The 19,180-nt window shown below is 46.2% G+C and overlaps 1 protein-coding gene across 2 annotated transcripts in view; it reads right to left on the bottom strand.

Annotated features, from left to right (window-relative positions):
- Positions 1-3,678: 3,678 nt before the first annotated feature.
- LOC127001300 (putative neural-cadherin 2) overlaps positions 3,679-19,180 on the bottom strand; it is a 72,818-nt gene continuing 57,316 nt past the window's right edge. The window contains exons 11-25 of one of the 2 annotated variants that reach the window (XM_050865706.1): positions 18,735-18,937; positions 18,227-18,390; positions 15,742-15,910; positions 13,529-13,906; positions 13,223-13,375; positions 12,898-13,037; positions 11,911-12,256; positions 10,674-10,919; positions 10,195-10,533; positions 9,440-9,806; positions 8,709-8,907; positions 8,032-8,255; positions 6,987-7,265; positions 6,181-6,360; positions 3,679-5,292 (exon numbers count right to left, since the gene is read on the bottom strand). In XM_050865706.1, coding sequence (XP_050721663.1) covers positions 4,913-5,292; positions 6,181-6,360; positions 6,987-7,265; positions 8,032-8,255; positions 8,709-8,907; positions 9,440-9,806; positions 10,195-10,533; positions 10,674-10,919; positions 11,911-12,256; positions 12,898-13,037; positions 13,223-13,375; positions 13,529-13,906; positions 15,742-15,910; positions 18,227-18,390; positions 18,735-18,937 — 3,767 coding nt within the window. In that variant the 3' untranslated portion in view covers positions 3,679-4,912. The remainder of the gene's footprint in view (positions 5,293-6,180; positions 6,361-6,986; positions 7,266-8,031; positions 8,256-8,708; positions 8,908-9,439; positions 9,807-10,194; positions 10,534-10,673; positions 10,920-11,910; positions 12,257-12,897; positions 13,038-13,222; positions 13,376-13,528; positions 13,907-15,741; positions 15,911-18,226; positions 18,391-18,734; positions 18,938-19,180) is intronic. The other variant, XM_050865707.1, reaches the window with a different exon arrangement.

Below are 19,180 nucleotides of genomic sequence, written 5' to 3'. Positions count from 1 at the left end.
ACAGACACAGACAGACAGGGAGAGAAACAGACACAGACAGGGAGAGAAACAGACACAGACAGGGAGAGAAACAGACACAGACAGGGAGAGAAACAAACAGGCAGACAGGGCGAGAAACAGACAGACGGAGCGAGAAACAGACACAGACAGGGAGAGAAACAGACACAGACAGGGAGAGAAACAGACACAGACAGGGAGAGAAACAGACAGACAGATAGACAGATAAACAGACAGGCAAATGAACAGGAATGGACAGACAGACACAGAAACAGATTTTTTTTATATATTTATTTATTTATTTTACAGCAGAGGAGTCAGTTCAAGGGCATAAAAAAAGGTACAAATGTATAAAAAAAAAGCCCGATACTCAAATGATAAATAATGATAAATGATATATGTTAATTTTTCCGATGATGGTGTTGGTGAGCCCGGCCCAATGTCAGCCTCCCGAAACACCACGCTGGACACTGCTGAATACTTCTTCCCTCCTCGGCACACTGTTCCCGCATGACCTGACCTTCTCCTCCCTGCATGACCTGACCTTCACCTCGTCCGGCTGTCCCCCCTCAAAGGTATTTAAAAACCGAACCTTTTTTTTATCACGGGGAACACTCACACACACAAGATCTACTTTGCTTTTTTATGCTACGTCATTGTAATGCCAAAATTTAATTAAGTACGGGAAGGATAGAAATTGGGGAAGAATTTTGGCATTACATCATCCTGTTCGCTTCCACCAGTTTGTGTTTTTTTTTAGGATAACTGAAAATTCGGAAAAAGTATTAGGCAGGAAATAATGGGGGGACGAGAGATGGATAGGCGGAGAGGGAGAGAGAGGATAGAAAATGGAAGAGAGAGATAAGAGAGAGAATGTGTAGAGAGAGAATAGGGAGGGGAAAACATTGAAGGAGGGATGTGTGTGTGTGTGTGTGTGTGTGTGTGTGTTAATGATCTAAAAAAAAGTGTAAATCATCTAAGAAAAAAAAATCAATCTTAAGTTTTTGTTTAGTTTCATCGTGATCTTGAATGGATATTGAGATGCAAAATTCAGGGATGTCACAGTTCAAAATTCAGGGATGTCACAGTTCAAAATTCAGGGATGTCACAGTTCAAAATTCAGGGATGTCACAGTTCAAAATTCAGGGATGTCACAGTTCAAAATTCAGGGATGTCACAGTTCAAAATTCAGGGATGTCACAGTTCAAAATTCAGGGATGTCACAGTTCAAAATTCAGGGATGTCACAGTTCAAAATTCAGGGATGTCACAGTTCAAAATTCAGGGATGTCACAGTTCAAAATTCAGGGATGTCACAGTTCAAAATTCAGGGATGTCACAGTTCAAAATTCGGGGATGTCACAGTTCAAAATTCAGGGATGTCATAGTTCAAAATTCAGGGATGTCACAGTTCAAAATTCAGGGATGTCATAGTTCAAAATTCAGGGATGTCACAGTTCAAAATTCAGGGATGTCACAGTTTAAAATTCAGGGATGTTACAGTTCAAAATTCAGGGATGTCACAGTTCAAAATTCAGGGATGTCACAGTTCAAAATTCAGGGATGTCACAGTTCAAAATTCAGGGATGTCACAGTTCAAAATTCGGGGATGTTACAGTTCAAAATTCAGGGATGTCACAGTTCAAAATTCAGGGATGTCACAGTTCAAAATTCAGGGATGTCACAGTTCAAAATTCGGGGATGTTACAGTTCAAAATTCAGGGATGTTACAGTTCAAAATTCAGGGATGTCACAGTTCAAAATTCAGGGATGTCACAGTTCAAAATTTGGGGATGTCACAGTTCAAAATTCAGGGATGTCACAGTTTAAAATTCAGGGATGTCACAGTTCAAAATTCAGGGATGTCACAGTTTAAAATTCAGGGATGTCACAGTTCACAATTCAGGGATGTCACAGTTCAAAATTCAGGGATGTTACAGTTCAAAATTCAGGGATGGCACAGTTCAAAATTCAGGGATGTCACAGTTCAAAATTCGGGGATGTCACAGTTCAAAATTCAGGGATGTCACAGTTCAAAATTCAGGGATGTCACAGTTCAAAATTCGGGGATGTCATAGTTCAAAATTCGGGGATGTCATAGTTCAAAATTCAGGGATGTCATAGTTCAAAATTCAGGGATGTCACAGTTCAAAATTCGGGGATGTCACAGTTCAAAATTCAGGGATGTCAGTTCAAAATTCGGGGATGTCACAGTTCAAAATTCAGGGATGTCATAGTTCAAAATTCAGGGATGTCACAGTTCAAAATTCGGGGATGTCATAGTTCAAAATTCAGGGATGTCACAGTTCAAAATTCAGGGATGTCACAGTTCAAAATTCAGGGATGTCACAGTTCATTCTTTATCCTCCTCATGTTTGTAAAGTAATATCTCCAGTAAAACTACAATATACATAACAATATTTATTCAGTCGCAGCTGACAGCAGTCTGTAGAAATGGGATCTTTTATAAATACTTTGATTATAAGTGATTGTAAGTGTAGAAGTGAGTTGCCCGCCGTGACCGTTAGCTGTCTGGCTTTCTTAACCCCTTGACACCGACGTTGGGTTAGTCCTCTTCTAAGGAAATGGAAGAAGATTAAGAGGAATTTAGCGGAGGATTGAAAGATTTAGAAGAGGATTAATCCTTTTCCATTTCCTCTTAACCCTTTCCATACTGTGACACCGATGTCTGTGTCACGGATGGAAAAGTTAACTCTGCCATTACAAAGTTGGTTACTGCCCGGCATCGGAATCATACTGATGCATTGACGTCATTCTCCACTGCAAGGCTCTGGCTCTGAAGGGAAGGGGCACAGGTTTACCTTCCTTCTTCCTTCCTCGGGTGGGTGGAGGTGATTGTGACTGTGGGTCGTGTTACAAGTCAAACCAGGGAAGTTTCAGGTCCCTACGAAGGCCGGTTTAGGGGCCGTACTACAAGTCCAATACAAGAAATTTCGGCTCCCTACAGAGTTCAGGATGAATAACTTTGTAGGGACCTGAAGCTTCTCGGACTGGACTTGTAATACAGCCCATAAACTGCCCTTTGTAGGGACCCAAAACTTCTCTGATTTGACTTGTAATACAGCCCTCTACCCACAGCCTCCCCCACTGCACCAGGATGGGGAAGGAAGGCAAATAGCTGACTTCCCTCCTCCCTTACAGACCCTCGGGAGGTAAGGTGGGAAGTGACACCAAGACATTGCTTTGGTTCCAGTGCCGCTGTGGCGTCCCTGTGGCTCCTCTGTCCCCGCAGCTCTCATGTGCGTGCGGCCAACCCACCAGTCTAGATTCCACCCACATAAGCTCATGGATTGACTAACAACACACATGCCACAGGTTCCCGTCAAACAGAAACGATTTCACCATTTTCTAGTGTGTATGAAACTATTTGGCAAGTGATTCACACAAAGCAAACACCTAATGGAGAGAAGAGCAGCTTTCAAGACGATGTGTGTGTGTGTGTGTGTGTGTGTGCTCTTCTCTCCATTAGGTGTGTTTGCTTTGTGTGAATCACTCGCCAGATAGTTTCACACACACTAGGAAATGGTGAAATCAATTGTTTCTATTCCACAGAAACATTAAGTTTCTGTTAAACCATGGCAAGACATTGTGTGTTGTTAAATCGATGGCAAGACATTAAGTTTCTTAAATCGTGGTAAAACATTAAGTTCCTGCAAAAACACTGGCAATGCATCCTGATAGGGCTTAAAAAGTGTATTGATCTCACAATTGTATCTTATTGCATGATGCTTCAAAGGGTCTCCAGAGAAAAGCATCCGACTTTTGTAAAGAAACTTGGGCAAGACATTAAGTTTCTGTTAAATCGTGGCAAGACATTAAGTTTCTGTTAAATCGTGTCACTGATGGGCAGGGCCAGGGAGAGCCATCACTGGGCCCTGGTACTATGAGTGTCATTGGGCCCCTACCATTTGGCGAGCGAAGTGAGCCCATCCAGCTGGGGGGATCAGGATTTTAGAATTTGACTGGCCCCCTTTGAGGCCGGGCCCTGGTGTAAAGATACCAGCTTCACCCCCCTCTCACGGGCCCTGCTGATGGGCGGCTACAGCGCAGAACCAGTCCTGTCTGTTCTCGTGTCACTGCTGGGCTCCAAAAAGGCTACTGCCACTGTTTGCCTTGATATGCCTCGAACATCCTTGAGTTTGTGCACAGCCAGAGTGATCCTGCCAAAAAAGACCACATTAGCTTCCACACAACACACCCAAGTTTACATCTTTGGGTCAGGTGTGTCGCCAATATACAGCAAACTCTTACCTTATGCCAGGCCAATCACAAGCCTGAATATGTGGATGACTTGGAGACAGTAATAAAAATGTATAGATAACGCAACATTTATTATTGATATTCTATAAATGTATAAAATCGATATCAAAAGGCGGAGAGAGATGTGTGAGTGTGTGTGTATGTGTGTGTATACCAGGAGAGAAACATTCGGTAATATGAAATGAGGAAAATCACTAAAACTTAAGAAGAAAATATGAAAAAGATTATTGATATTCACTGACGAGGCACAAAAATAAGAAAAATTACCATAAAAATGAGGAAATAAGAGAAAAAATTACAAAGGAGGAGAAAAAGAGGAAAAACTAAACAAAATACTTAGATGAAAAAATAATTAGTAAAAAGTGAAAAAGACTAAGGAGGAGAGAAGAAAACAACAAAAAACAAAGAAAATAATAGAAGAAAACAAACAAGACATAGGAAGAGAGAAACAAGAAAAACAATCACAACAAAAAACGGACAAAGAAAACTGAGGAAAAAGACAAAAAAATAAAGAAAAGAAATAAAAAAAAAAAAGAAAAAATAAAGAAAACATTAGAAAAAGAAGACAAACAAAATAAAGAAAAACAGAAGAAATAAGGACAGAAAAAGACACACACCACCACCACCACCACACATTAACAGACAGTGGACACCTCCCCTTCCGCAACCTCCTCTCCCCTACGACGCCGAGCTGGGGACATCCGGCCAATCCGTGTCCTGGCCCTCCCTTCCCCAGGCTGCAGGGACACGATACTGCTCGCAACAAGGGCCGAGGCGTCTACCGAAGGAGGGGGAGGAGGAGGAGGCACAGAAGGTGATTGGGGAGCCTCAGGGACCTTGACGCTGGATTGGGAGAGTGGCGAGGACCTGTTTGAGGCTTCCGGGAGGTTTTTCAGTAAGTCCACAACCTCGAGGAAGCCGGGAATCAGCTGTATGGAGGAGGGTCTCGTGCCACTGCCCCCGCCACAGCTGCCTGCCTCCCCTCCTTCCTCCCTGGCCGAGATTAACTTCAGCTCTGGTTTGTAAGAAGGAGAAGAAAGACGAAGAGGGGGAGGAGGGAAATATAGAGTAAAGGAAAGAAGGAAGAAGAGTGGAAAGAGAATGGAGAGAGAAAGCAATGATGGAAGAAAGGGAAAATGAGAAGGATGGAAAGAAAAGGAAGAATGAAAGGACAGGAAAGGAAGGAAAAATGAAAAATAAGAAGGATTGAAGTAAAAGAAAGAATTATAGGAAGGAGAGAAGAACAGAAGGAAAGTAAACAGATTGGAATATGAAGAAGATGGAAGGAAGGAACAAAGGAAGGAAGGAAGGAAATCAAAAAGGAGAACAAGAAAATAAACAATGAAATACGAAAATAAAGAAAGGAAGGAAGGAAGGAAACAGAGGAAGGAAGGAAGGAAGGAAGAAAATCAATAAGAAGAACAGCAAGAAAATAAACAATGAAATACGAAAATAAAGAAAGGAAGGAAGGAAACAAAGGAAACAGAGAAAGGAAGGAAGGAAACAGAGAAAGGAAGGAAATAAATAAAAAAACAACAACAACAGGAAAATAAACAATGAAATACAGAAAGGAAGGAAGGAAGGAAAAAGAATGAGAAAGACCAGTTAGTAAAATTACACCCAAAATTACACAACAGTTAGTAATTCAAGACCACAGAATATAACCTTAAAAACACCATTAGCCCACTACTACTACTACTACTACTACTACTACTACTACTACTACTACTACTTCTTCCTCATCTTTATTCTCCTTCTTCTTCTTCTTCCTCTTTCTTTTCTCTTTATCATCATCCTCCTCCTCTACATCCTTCATCTCCTCCTCCTCCTCCTCCTACTACTACTACTACTACTACTACTACTACTACTACTACTACTGCTACCAGCATGACCTGTGACCTACCCGCTATGGCTGAGGTCAAGGAGCCAGAGGAAGACTCGTCCCCTTCGTAAGCATAGGCTCGGAGGTCATCCCGTGCCAGGTCAGGGGTCACCATCACAGGGGTCACCGGGGGAGGGGAGGTGCCCCCCCTCTGGTTGGATGACCCCCTCTGGCTACCACTGCTGTCCCCGGAACTGGTCTCTGTGTTTGGGGAGGAGAGGGGAGGGAAGGGGAGGAAAGGAAAGGGGAGGAAAGGAGAGGGGGAGGAAAGGAGAGGAGGGGAGAGGAGAGGAGAGGAGGGGAGGGGAGGGAAGGGAAGGGAAGGGAAGGGATGGAAAGGAAAGGGAAGGGAAGGGAAGGGCAGTTTGAAATGGTTGACGGGATAGAAAGGAGAAGGGAAAAGAAAGAAAGGAAAGAGAAGGAAAGAAAAAAAGGAAAATGAAGGGAATGGATGATGGGAAATGGGAAGGGAGAAGAGGGAAAGAGTTAAGACTTTATGCATTATTATTATTATTATTATTATTATTATTATTATTATTATTATTATTTCAGTTTCAATACATGCATACTACATTAACAAGCTAATCTGTGTGTGTGTGTGTGTGTGTGTGGATCTGTTTTTTTTTTTTTCAACAACAAAGGAGACAGCTCAAGGGCACAAAAAAAAGGAAACAATAATAAAAAAAAGCCCGCTGTCTGTCTGTCTGTCTGTCTGTCTGTGTGTGTGTGTCTGTGTCTGTCTGTGTCTGTGTGTCTGTCTCTGTGTGTCTGTCTATCTGTCTGTCTGTGTCTGTGTGTGTGTCTGTCTGTCTGTCTGTGTGTCTCACCTCTCTGGGCCTCACACCAAGCCGTTCCCTGTCCACCAAATTTCAGCCGAAGACGAACAAGAAACTTTTCATGAGCAGACTCCTTTCCTCTCCCCCCTCCTCCTCCTCCTCCTCCTCCTGGGTCATCCGTTCCTCTTCCTCCTTTCCTCCTCCCTTCCTTCATCTCCACCAGCGTCCCTTCACCTCCCTGCGCCTCCTCCTCTTCCGTCGAACGCCCACGCACGCACAAACTCCCTCTGAGCCGATGAAAACGAAGGGAGATTGCCAGGGCCAGCACCACTGTAGGGAGGGAGAGAGTAGTAGTAGTAGTAGTAGTAGTAGTAGTAGTAGGAGTAGGAGGAGGAGGAGGAGGAGTAGGAGGAGGAGGAGGAGAGATGGAGGAATCTTTGTTAGTTTAAAGAGGAAAAAGATTAAAGAAGAATTAGTTTAAAGAAGAAAAAGAGAGAAAAAGAGGAATTAGTTTGAAGAGGAAAAGATAAGAGAGAAAGAAAGAGGAAAAGGAGGAGGAAGAGAATGAGGAGGAAGAGGAGGAGGAGGAGGTGATGGAAGACAGAGAGGAAAATGGAGGAGGAGGAGGAGGAGGAAGAGGCAAACAAACAGAAGAATGAGAGGAGGAAGAAGAAGAGGAGATGGAAGATGGGAAGAGGAAAATGGAGGAGGAGGAAGAGGCAAAAGAAGAAAAAAACAGAAGAATGAGAGGAGGAGGAGGAAGAAGAGGAAGACGTGATGGAGAGAGAGAGAGGAGGAAAATGAGGAGGAGGAGGAAGAGAAGGAGAAGGAAGAATGAGGAGTAGGAAGAGGAGAAGGAGGAGGAGGAGGCAAAGAAGAAAGGAAAGAACAGAACAGAGGAGGAAAAGGAGGAGGAGGAGAAGAGGAAGAGGAAGAGGAAGAGGAGGAGAAGGAAGAAGAGGAGGAGGAGGAGAAAACACACAACAAAAAACACAGATAAAATAAAATACACATTTGCGTCGCCAATCTTCACAATTCTACATCCATAAAAAAAGGGAAGGCCTGTAGTTAGCTTTCCCTTCCCCCTCAAACTTACGCAGGGCCACCAGGGAAACGGCAAGGGCGGCGGGGGCTGTGAGGGCCGAGGGGGCATTTCCGTGAACGTTCCATTGGCAGTGGTCTCCAGTGTGCTCGGGCCCACAGAGACAGAGATATCCCGGGCGTAGGTTGGTGCAGGTCCCATCATGCAGGCAGGGACCCCATATGCACTCGTCGATGTCCTCACAGCGACGTCCGACCAGCCGATGGCCCACCCCACACCTGCCGGAGTGAGAGAGAGGGTCAGATTTTTAAACATTCGGCACCCAAGATTTCATAGGAGTTTGTGTCATTTCCAGGGTAGTTTTATGACCCTGGTGGTAGTGTGACCCTTCCTCTGTACCATGACCCTGAAACACACTCCAAGCTCATATATTTAACAAGGCTTTCATAGGAGTTTTGTTATGTAAAAGCAAGGACATCCCTCTCTTCCTCTCTCTCAAATAATAATGATTGTATTTATAAAGAACACTCGTAATATAACAAAAGAAAAGCTCTTCCGTTCATCTAAGCAAGAAAAGCACTAAACAATTATATTAAAGCAACCACATATTCTCTCTCTCTCTCTCTCTCTCTCTCTCTCTCTCTCTCTCTCTCTCTCTCTCTCTCTCATTCATTTAAAAACAAGCTCGGTAGGCATTTGATTTAACCACATTCTCTCCCCCCTCTCTGTACCCGCAAGTGGAGTGGTCCCAGGCGGAGGAGGCGGTGCAGGTGAGGGGTGGCGAGCAGGTGGTGTTGACGCAGGGGTCGGCGGGTGGCACACAACCCTGGGTGAGGTGCCTTGCGGTGGTCACTTGGCCCCAGCTCGTACCGTTGGTGGTGGGCGGAACTGGGAGCTGGCGGCCGGATACACGGATGTCATCTATACACGCTGGGGGGAGGAGAGATGGATGACGGGTGAGCTAGGTGATAGAAAATGCCTTGAGAAATGGGGGAAGGAGGTGCTTGAAATGATTGACAGGGGAGGAAGGAGATGGAGGAGGAGGAAGACTGGGTTGAGGAGAAGAGATGGATGATGGATGAGTAAGGAGTTATAAAATGCCTTGAGAGATAACTGTGGAGGAGAAATGGAGGAAGAAGGGAGGAGCTTGGAGGAGGAGGAGGAAGAGGGTTGGGGAGAGGAGGAAGGAGAAGAAGAGGGGTAAGGAGGAGGAGGAGGAGGGAAAGAGTAGAAAAAGGAGGAAGAGGAAGAGGAGGAAGGAGAAGAAAAGAGGTAAGGAGGAGGAGGAGGAGGAAGAGAAGAAGAAAGGAAGAGAGAGGAGGGGAAAGAGTAGAAAGAGGAGGAGGAGGAGGAGGAAGAAAGAGAAGAAAAAACAGATGGAGAGAAAGCCATATACTAGTTTACCTTAAAATATCTGTCTTTATTTTCTCTCTCTCTCTCTCTCTCTCTCTCCAATACGTACCCTCCGCCAAATCTTCCGTCACCCCAACCACCTTTCCGCCCACAAGAACCGGTTGTCCGCCCACTGTCACACCCTCATGCTTGTCCACCAGCAGAGCGACAGGGGGCGGAAAGGGCGGCAGAGAGTCCCCACTTCCGCTGCCCTGCCCTCGACTCCGCCCTCGCCAAGCCTGAAGCGACGGGAGGCTTTCGTTCCGCCGCCAGCCGTCGCTATCGTCCACTCCGACTAAGAGGTTATCGCCATGTCGCTCGCCGAAGACGGTATGCCATGCCCCGTCGCCAATGCCTCGGCCCTCCACGCACGCCTCTCGTATGTCCATGCCCATGCCCGCCCCGGTGAGGGATGCGCAGACGATGCCAGAACGCAGCTGTGGGACGGAGGGAGCTGTGGTTGATTGGTTGAGTGAGTGTGTGTTGAAGTGATTGATTTGCTGGATGACTGAGTGAATAGCTGACTGCCTGGCTGGTTACCTGACTGACTGACTGACTGGATGGAGGACTGATTGTGTGAGTGAGCAACTGACTGATTGAGTGAATAGCTGACTGACTGGCTGGCTGACTGATATGTGCCTGTGTGTGTGTGTTTGACTGACTGACTGACTGACTGACTGACTGACTGACTGACTGACTGACTGACTGACTGACTGACTAACTGACTGAATACCCCACCACACATACACACCTATAAACCCCCCCCCAAAAAACACCACACACACACACCACTATCACCCCCCCCCCACACACACACACACTTACATGGAGGGTAAAGGCTGCTGTGTTATGCTGGGCCGCCACATGAAGCAGCGCCCCAGAGACACCCCCTGACACCCTCACCCTCGCCTGCAGCCTCAGCGCGGCGGGGGGTGGCATGAACGACATCGCCACTCGCATGTACGACCCTTGACCCAGCGTGGCGGGGGTCGTGGCGGTGCTGCAGTCCGGCCCCGTCCACCCTGGGTCACACTCGCATGCTGGCTGGTTGAGGCCGCCCACACACGCCCCTCGGTGCCCGCAGTTCTCCGTGCATGCGTCCTCCTGTGAGTTGCACCCTGGAACGCTGCCGCTGCTGTGTGCTGGCTCCCCAAGGTCCACGAGCTGCCGAGGAGGGTTGTAAGACTGTTGATGAAGGACTGGGAACATAGATGAGAGTCAAAGATGATAAGTTTAGCTGCTGAGGAGAAACTGAGAGACTTATAACACATACACAATCACCCCTCACACACACACACACACACCTGTCCATTAAGGGTGAGATGTGCGATGCAGCCATGGAGGGGGCTTGCTATAGGGGCCTCCCTCCACCGATGGTCCTCTGCCGTGGGGGGGGAGTGTGCCAGACCACCAACCTGCAGTGGCCCCGACCCTGGCCATGCCTCAAGACCTCGGGGACTTGGCCAAGACTCCCGCGCCAGGCAGTTGGAGTAGGTGTGGCCAGGAGTCTCCCAGCCATGCCCGCAGCGGTCCACCATCAGAGACACGCCCTGGGAGAGAAAGAGAGAGAGAGAGAGAGAAATATAGAAGGTTTTAGAAGAGAAAGGACAGAACGATAGGGTGATACATATTTTGAAATACACAACAAACGGATACTGATATGCCCTGGGAGAGAAGGAGAAAGAGAGAGAGAATATTGAAGGTTATAGAGGAGAAAGGACTGAGGAGGAGGGTAATAAATGTCTTGGAATAAACAAACCTTGATATGCCCTGAGAGAGAAGGAGAGAGAGGATGAGAAAATATTGAAGGTTTTGGAAGTGAAGGCATAGAGAGAGAGGGTCACAAATGTCTTGAAATAAACACTAGACAAACCTTGATATGCCTTGAGAGAGAAGGAGAAGGAGAGAGAGAGAATATTAACCCAGTACCAGCGACGGGCCAAATTTGTGGCTTTACCGTGTACCAGTGACGGGCCAAATTTGTGGCTTTACCATGTACCAGTGATGCCCAAATTTGTGGCTTTACCGTGTACCAGTGACAGGCCAAATTTTTGCCACGATATAACCCCCCCAAAATAGATGATGCATAAACTGATCACAAATGCTTTGATATGTATTATGAAATGGTTTGCCCGAGTGATGATTTTTTCTCATTTTTCTCGTTTAGAGGGACCATTAAGATACTGGTATGCCCTGGGAGAGAAGGAGAAAGAGAGAGAGAATATTGAAGGTTATAGAAGAGAATGGACAGAGGAAGGGGGTGATAAATGTCTTAAAATGCACAATAAACAAACCTTGATATGCCCTGAGAGAGAAGGAGATAGAGAGAGAATATTGAAGGTTTTGGAAGGGAAGAGAGAAAGAGAGAGAGAGGGTCACAAATGTCTTAAAATTCACAACAAGCATTTTTCTTCTCTCTCTTTCCTACTCTCTCTCTCTCTCTCTCTCTCTCCCTTTTCCCTCTTTTCCATCCACCCTTGTTCCACCTCTCCACTCTCTATATCCTTCCATCTTCACCTTTCCATCCACTCTCCCCCTTACCTGGGCATCAAAGCGGAAGTGCAGATCATGCCACTCTCCATCCATCAGAGTGGCATTCACCTCCACCTTCACAGCCTCCACGCCACCCTCGACCAGGAGCTGCGGGCGCCCGTGTCTCAGCTGCAGGGCGAGCATGGGGGTCGGCGCTGTGTCCTGGGATCGCTGGGTGGGTGCCATGGGGCCAGCATAGAGGAGAAGCGCGTGAGGGTGGCGGGTGAGGAGGCGCATGGAGATGGTAGTTGGTAGGCAATGTGGGGGTGGAGGAACCCAAGCCCAGCCGGAACCGAGGAAGGATCGCGACAGAATCTTGCACTGCCATCCTTCGGCCCCGCCAGGACACACACACCTAGGGACAGATACCTGTATACACACACACACACACACACACACACACACACACACACACACATCGATGATACGTCCAAGACTGGAATATGCAGCATTAGTGTGGTCACCTAGACTGAAGAAAGAAATTAGAAAGTTGGAAAGAATACAAAGAGCAGCGACTAAATTACCGGAAACTCTGAGAGAACATACTTACGAAGAAAGACTGGAGAAATTGGGACTAACAACACTGGAGAGAAGAGAGAGAGGGGACCTAATAGCACTGTACAGGATACAAGAAGGATTGGAGAAATTGGACAGGGAAGACCTAGTGGTACGTGACAGAAGTGTGACAAGAGGCAATGGTAAGAAATTGAAGAAAAGCGACTGTAGGAGAGACATCAAGAAATACAGTTTTCCATACAGAACATAACAACATGGAACGGACTTGACGAGGAGACTGTGTGTGCAAAAACGATTCATGAATTTAAAGCCAAACTGGATAAGCGTTATGGAGACGGGACAGCACGAGCCTAGTACGACTCTTTTCCTGTATTTCACAACTAGGTAAATACACACACACGCACTGCCAGGTCGCATGAAAATGAAAATATAACACAGGACAAAATTATAATACACTAAAATCATAGGTTTTCTTTTTACCTGTTGCCGGTGGGGGAGGGTACGCAGCGCCCCCCGTTGAGGCAGGAGGAGGGCGTGCAGGTCTCCGGTTCGTGGGCGCGGCAGGGAAGGGCACGGCTGAGGCGAGGGGTGACCAGGGAGGTGATGTTGGTGTCCACGACCTGCCGAGCACCACCACACATTAGCACACACACACACACACACACACACACACACACCCTACAATATGATAAAGAAAAGAGGGAAACGAAAGATAAAGCATGGAGAAACTTAAAAAGGAAAAGGAATGTCATAAACAGGGAAAGCAATTGACAAGCTAGAAATGATCACACACACACACACACACCTGCAGCGGGAGTGTGGTCGAGGCCAGAGAGGCAGCAGAGGAAGGGTCGCCGGGGTGCCTGTGGCCAAGACGAGATTCTTCCGTGCTCTCCAAGTGACGGCCGGCCTCTTTAGGAGACTCCAGGTCCACCCTCAGCCTCATGGCCTCCTCCAGCTGCAAGAAACACCATAGAATAAGAGAGACAGGTCCATATCATCAAACTCTTCAAGGCTTAGGACAGAAAATGGACAGACAGAGAGGAAAAAAGGAAGTCTGAGTGAGATGAGAACTTGTAGACGAAGCAAGATTAAGTTCGAGCCTTCTCACCTCCCTTACGTGAAGCCCCAGAAGCCCCTGTAGTTTGGTAGGGTTGAGGAACACACCACCAGGGCCCGCCACACTCAACCACACACAAGCGGATGGTGGGGAAAGAGGCAACCCAGCTTCCTCCTCCTCCTCCTCCTCTTCTTCCACCACCTCACGACTGACATCATCTCCATTTTCATCTCTATCAGCGTTGTGGTAGTAAGGGCGGTAGCTGTGGTGGGGATGGGGTGGTAGATCGGTGGTGGTGGTGGTTGTGGTGGTGTGGTAGGGTGATGAGCTGCCGTAGACGGATACCACTTGGATGTTGTGGGTGGTGGTGCTGCCTCCCACGGCCTTCAAAACCTCTTGCAGCAGTGTTCCCAGACCCCCGCCGCCGCCCTGGGAGAAGATGGGATATTAGCGACAAAAGACAGAGATAGACAGAGAGAACAAGGGAAGAAAGAAAGGAAGAATAGAGAGAGAGAGAGAGAGTACACAAGATGGGATATTAGGGACAAAAGACAGATAGACAGAGAGAGAACAAGGAAAGAAAGAAAGGAAGAATAGAGAGAGAGAGAGAGTACACAAGATGGGATATTAGGGACAAAAGACAGAGATAGACAGAGAGAGAACAAGGAAAGAAAGAAAGGAAGAATAGAGAGAGAGAGAGAGTACACAAGATGGGATATTAGGGACAAAAGACAGAGATAGACAGAGAGAGAACAAGGAAAGAAAGAAAGGAAGAATAGAGAGAGAGAGAGAGAGAGTACACAAGACAGGATATTAGCGACAAAAGACAGAGATAGACAGAGAGAGAACAAGGGAAGAAAGGATGAATAGAGAGAGAGAGAGAGTAAACAAAACAGGATACTAGGAACAAAAAACAGAGATAGACAGACAGAGAACAAGGAAGGAAGGAAGAACAGGATAGGAAGCAGGTAGGTAGAGAGAGATGAGTGAGAAAATGAAGACTTCCCCCGCCGCCCTGAGACAAGATAGATTGAAAACATACTTACGAACACGGCTTACCAGGGTAGCGACGCGGTAAACTCTACGGTCCCAACCTGCCACGTTTACATTACTCCGCGGCTCCCGTAATCGTAATGGACAATGCAAACACTTAAGGGAGTCAGCCAATGATATGTAAACATGTAAAACGGGAGTATGTGAGATTAATAAACATCCATGAGAGTGAGGGAGGAGTCCATTCAATAAAGAGGGGCCTGATGTGAGTTACCGAAAGGCCAGAGAGGAGTTGACATATGCAATTAATAGAGAGGCTTGATGCAAGTTACAGAGGCGCCAGAGATGAGTTGACATGAGCTATAAGGAGTCCAATTAATAAAGAGAGGCTTGATGTAAGGTACCGAGGCGCCAGAGATGAGTTGACATGTACTCTACGTGTTACTTAAAACAAAGAAAAGAGCAAGAAAATAGAAAAAAAGAACAAAATGTGAGAAAAAGCAAAAGAAAGGAAACAAAGCAAAACAAATACACATCAAAACAATAATCCGAACCAAAAAAAAAAGAATAAAAACAAAAAAAAAACAAGATCGCCAGAAAAGACCAAGAAAACATAAATAAAGACAGAACAGAAAAAAAAGAAAACAAAGAAAACGAAAATAATAAAAATACAACCGAAAAAAAAACAAGAAAAAGAAAAAAGAAAAAGAAAGAAAACGAATAAAAAGTTACGTCAAAGGAAAGAAAAAAATCGAAAAAAATCGAAAAAAAGAAAAAAAAAAAATCCAGGGCCTCTCGACTTTCCTTCCCTCGGTGTTCGGTTTCCCATTTTCTTCGATATAGAAAATGGAACAAATGGAGCTGATGTCTTCCCATTTTCACTTCTTAAGGAGGGGGACTTTGTTAATGGAGCGTGGGACATTTTGGTGCGATAATGGGGGACAAGAGAGAGAGAAAGAGAGCGATAGATAGATAAGGACAGAGATGGAGGGATAGATTAAAGGAAGATATTGGTATAGATAGAGAGAGAGAGAGAGAGAGAGAGAGAGAGAGAGAGAGAGAGAGAGAGAGAGAGAGAGAGAGAGAGAGAGAATCTTTTTGTCTTTCTCTCTCTCTCTTCCTCCCTCTCCTCCCCCCCACTTCCTCCTCCTCCACCTCCTCCTCCTCCTCCTCCTCCTCCTACTACTACTACTACTACTACCACCACTACTACTACTACTACTACTACTACTACTACTACTACCACCACCACCACCCTGACCCAAGCTTACCGAGGGCGTCCATCCCCGTGTAAGGCGTGCGGGCGTGGTGGGCGTCAGGGTGATGGGCGTGGCGTGGGTGAGGGCGTCGGGACTAAGCTCTCGTACCACCACGGTCACGTTGGCACCCACGTCACGCTGCTTCCACGCCCTGTCGCTGACCTTGAACCTTAAAGCGTACCTGTAGAGTGAGGAAGCGTGACATTGTTAAGAAAGTAAGGTAAGGTAAGGTAAGGAGGTAAAAATTCCACTCTGGACGATTCAGGGCATATTCCTCCAACTCATCCCCGCTCCGCCTCAACTCTGCATGTTATTAGAATTCTTAAGGAGGTTTTCTACCGTTTACCGTTTACCGTTGATGAGGTTTCAGGCCCCGGTCCGCCGCCAACATTATAACTAATATTAGCACTGAAATAATTTGACCTCAATCCTCATGTTTGTAAAGTCGTGGAAAGTTTCTGATAGCGGTAACTTCAGCGGTCCATCTGTTATAAGTTCTGTGCCTCATAAGACCTACCCAAGTCCACTCCTACTCCGGCAAGGGTTACAATTCCTTTCTGCACTTGGTAATAGCAAAGAGGAGTTAACCAATCAAATACTCCATCCAGCCCCGATAAAGGTTATAATTCCTCTCTGCAACTGGTTTCCTGATAGCCTTGTCATCTATACTCTCTGGGAGCCAACTCTGTAACTTCAACGGTTAATCTGTTATAAGTTCTGCGCCTGATAAGACCTAACGAAGCCCACTTTTCGGTCTTAAATCACTGTTCGAATACCTTCCATCTTTATTCGATTCCTAATTCACGATGTTGGGTTCTTATCTCTCCATATTCAGCGGCCGAGAAGCGAAGAAACAACGAGGAAAGAAACGGCGAGATAAGAGGAGGAGGAAGAATGGAGAGCAAGGAACAGGATAACCAAGAAGAGAAGAGAGGAGAGGGAGTGAAGGAAAAAGTGGAAACAAGATAAGAGATGAAAGAGAAATGAAGGAATGGAATAGCAAGTGAACTGGACAGGAGAAGAAGAAGGAGGAGAGGGAACAGAGAACAAGAGAACCGAGAGAAGAAGAGGAAGATAAGGAAAGTGAAGAATAAGGTAAGATGGAGGAATATCAAAGAATAGAAAGCGATAGAGACGAGAAAGGAGGAGGAGGAGGAGGAGGAAGAAGAGAGAGCAGATACTCGAAGAATCAACGAGAGAGAGAAAGAGAGAATGATAGATAAGAAGTGAAGACATGATGAAGAAAATAGAAGATAAAAGAAGTAAAAATAAGAGAAGAGAGAGAAAAAGAAGACGAAGAAGAGGCAGCAGATAAAATGAGAATAAAGAAGAGTGGAAGGAAATTACAAGAAGAGGGGAAGAGAAATAAACGAAGAAGGAAGAGGAGAAAAAAATGAGAGAAAACGAAGAGAAATAAAAGTTAGAGAAAGACGATGAAGGGGAGGGAGAAAGGAAGACAGGGGTGACAAGACTGGCAGGGGAAGGGAACCAAGTCAAAAAGGGAACAGGGAAAGGAGTAGAAGGGTGGCAGGGTAAGAAATAGAAGAAGAAAAAGAAGAAAATGAAGAAAATAAAACAAGACTACATTGAGACTTAAAGAACAGAAAAACAACAAAACAAAGAAGGGAAACACGAGAAATAAGAGAAAGATAACAGAGGGGAAACAGGAAAGAAAACAGAATAAAAGGGGGAAGAGAGAGAGAGAGAGAGAGAGAGAGAGAGAGAGAGAGAGAGAGAGAGAGAGAGAGAGAGAGAGAGAGAGAGAGAGAGAGTTACTCTCGCGCTCTCTCTCTCTCTCTCATTATACAATAAACATTCCAATCAAGTCTGTGTACAAGTTTTCAAAAGTGTGTGTGTGTGTGTGTGTGTGTGTGTGTGTGTGTGTGTGTGTGTGTGAGGAGTTTCCGAAGTTATTAGTAGATAAAACTTAAGAGGAGGAGGAGGAGGAGGAGGAGGAGGAGGAGGAGGAGGAGGAGAGACGGCTTTAAGATTACGAGAGAGGTGGGGGAGAAAAGTGAGTAAGAGGGAATTCTGGAGAAGTGAGGCGGAAGAGAGAGAGAGAGAGAGAGAGAGAGAGAGAGAGAGAGAGAGAGAGAGAGAGAGAGAGAGAGAGAGAGAGAGAGAGAGAGAGAGAGAGAGAGAGAGAGAGAGAGAGAGAGAGAGAGAGAGAGAGAGAATTAACAACAAGGAAGAAGACGAAGAGGAAGAGGAAGAAGAGGAGAAAGAAGAAGAAGAAGAAGACGAAGAACACCAACAAGAACAAGAAGAAAAAAAATAACAGAAAATAATAAGAAAAGTCAAAGCTAAATCTATCTATCTATCTAACTATCTATCTGTCTATCTGTCTATCTATCTATCAAACTCATTAACTAACTGATTGACTACCTACCAACCTATCACTAACTAATTAACTGACTAACTGACTGACTGACTGAGCAAAATAACTGTCTCCTCATCTATCTATCTATCTCTCTATCTCTCTATCTATCTATCTCACCTGCCCTCCCTGACCACGCTGGCGGCAAAGATGGTCCCTTGTCGCGGGTGTAGGGAGAAGAGGGGGTGAGGCGGACCGTCCCAGGCGTAAGATTTGTCCCCCGCGTCCCAATCGTCAGGATCATCCACGTAGACTCGGCCCAGTGGCGCCTCGGAGCCGCCGCCCTGGGGAAGGAAGGAAGGAAGGAAGGAAGGAAGGGAGGGAGGGTGTTGAAGGGGTTAAGGAGGGGAGGGGAGGGGAGGGAAGGAAAGGGAAAGAAAGAAAGAAAGAAAGGAAGAGAGGAAGGAAGGAAGGAAGGAAGGGAGTTGAAGGGATTAAGGACGGTGAGGAGTGAGGGGAAGGGAAGGGAAGGGAAGGGAAAGGAAGGGAAGGGAAGGGAAGGGAAAGACAAGGAAAAGAAAAAAAAAAGAAAAAAATGTGTATATAGAATCTCTCTCTCTCTCTCTCTCTCTCACTCACTCACCACCACCACCACTCACACTCACCACCTTCTCTCTCTCTCTCTTACCTGCGTCTTCCAAAGGTACACGGTCTTGGCAGCCGGTTTCATGGGGTGGTCATTAAGATCGTCGACCACAACCAGCACGGGATGGGTTGCGGACACCCCCCCAGCATCACCCACCACCACGCCCACCTCCAAAGCCGCCCACGCCTCCCTGTCCAGCCCACGCACGGTCCATAGTTCCGCCCCGCCACGCCCGCTGTCCAACTCTACCAGGGAAGGGGGGAGAAAGTATTAAGGAGTTCAAAGAGAGAGAGAGAGAGCGAGAGAGAGAGAGAGAGAGAGAGAGAGAGAGAGAGAGAGAGAGAGAGAGAGAGAGAGAGAGAGAGAGAGAGAGAGAGAGAGAGAGAGAGAGAGAGAGAGAGAGAGAGAGAGAGAGAGAGAGAGAGTTGGCGAAGGAAGTGACAATTAGGGACTTCTTCTTTTTGTTAGTGGGCCGAAGTAACACATTA

Source organism: Eriocheir sinensis, chromosome 20 (genome assembly GCF_024679095.1).
Source record: "Eriocheir sinensis breed Jianghai 21 chromosome 20, ASM2467909v1, whole genome shotgun sequence".
In the NCBI taxonomy this organism is placed as follows: domain Eukaryota; kingdom Metazoa; phylum Arthropoda; class Malacostraca; order Decapoda; family Varunidae; genus Eriocheir; species Eriocheir sinensis.
Note: the sequence above shows the minus strand (reverse complement) of the source record. Positions and strands in the feature narration are given on the sequence as shown.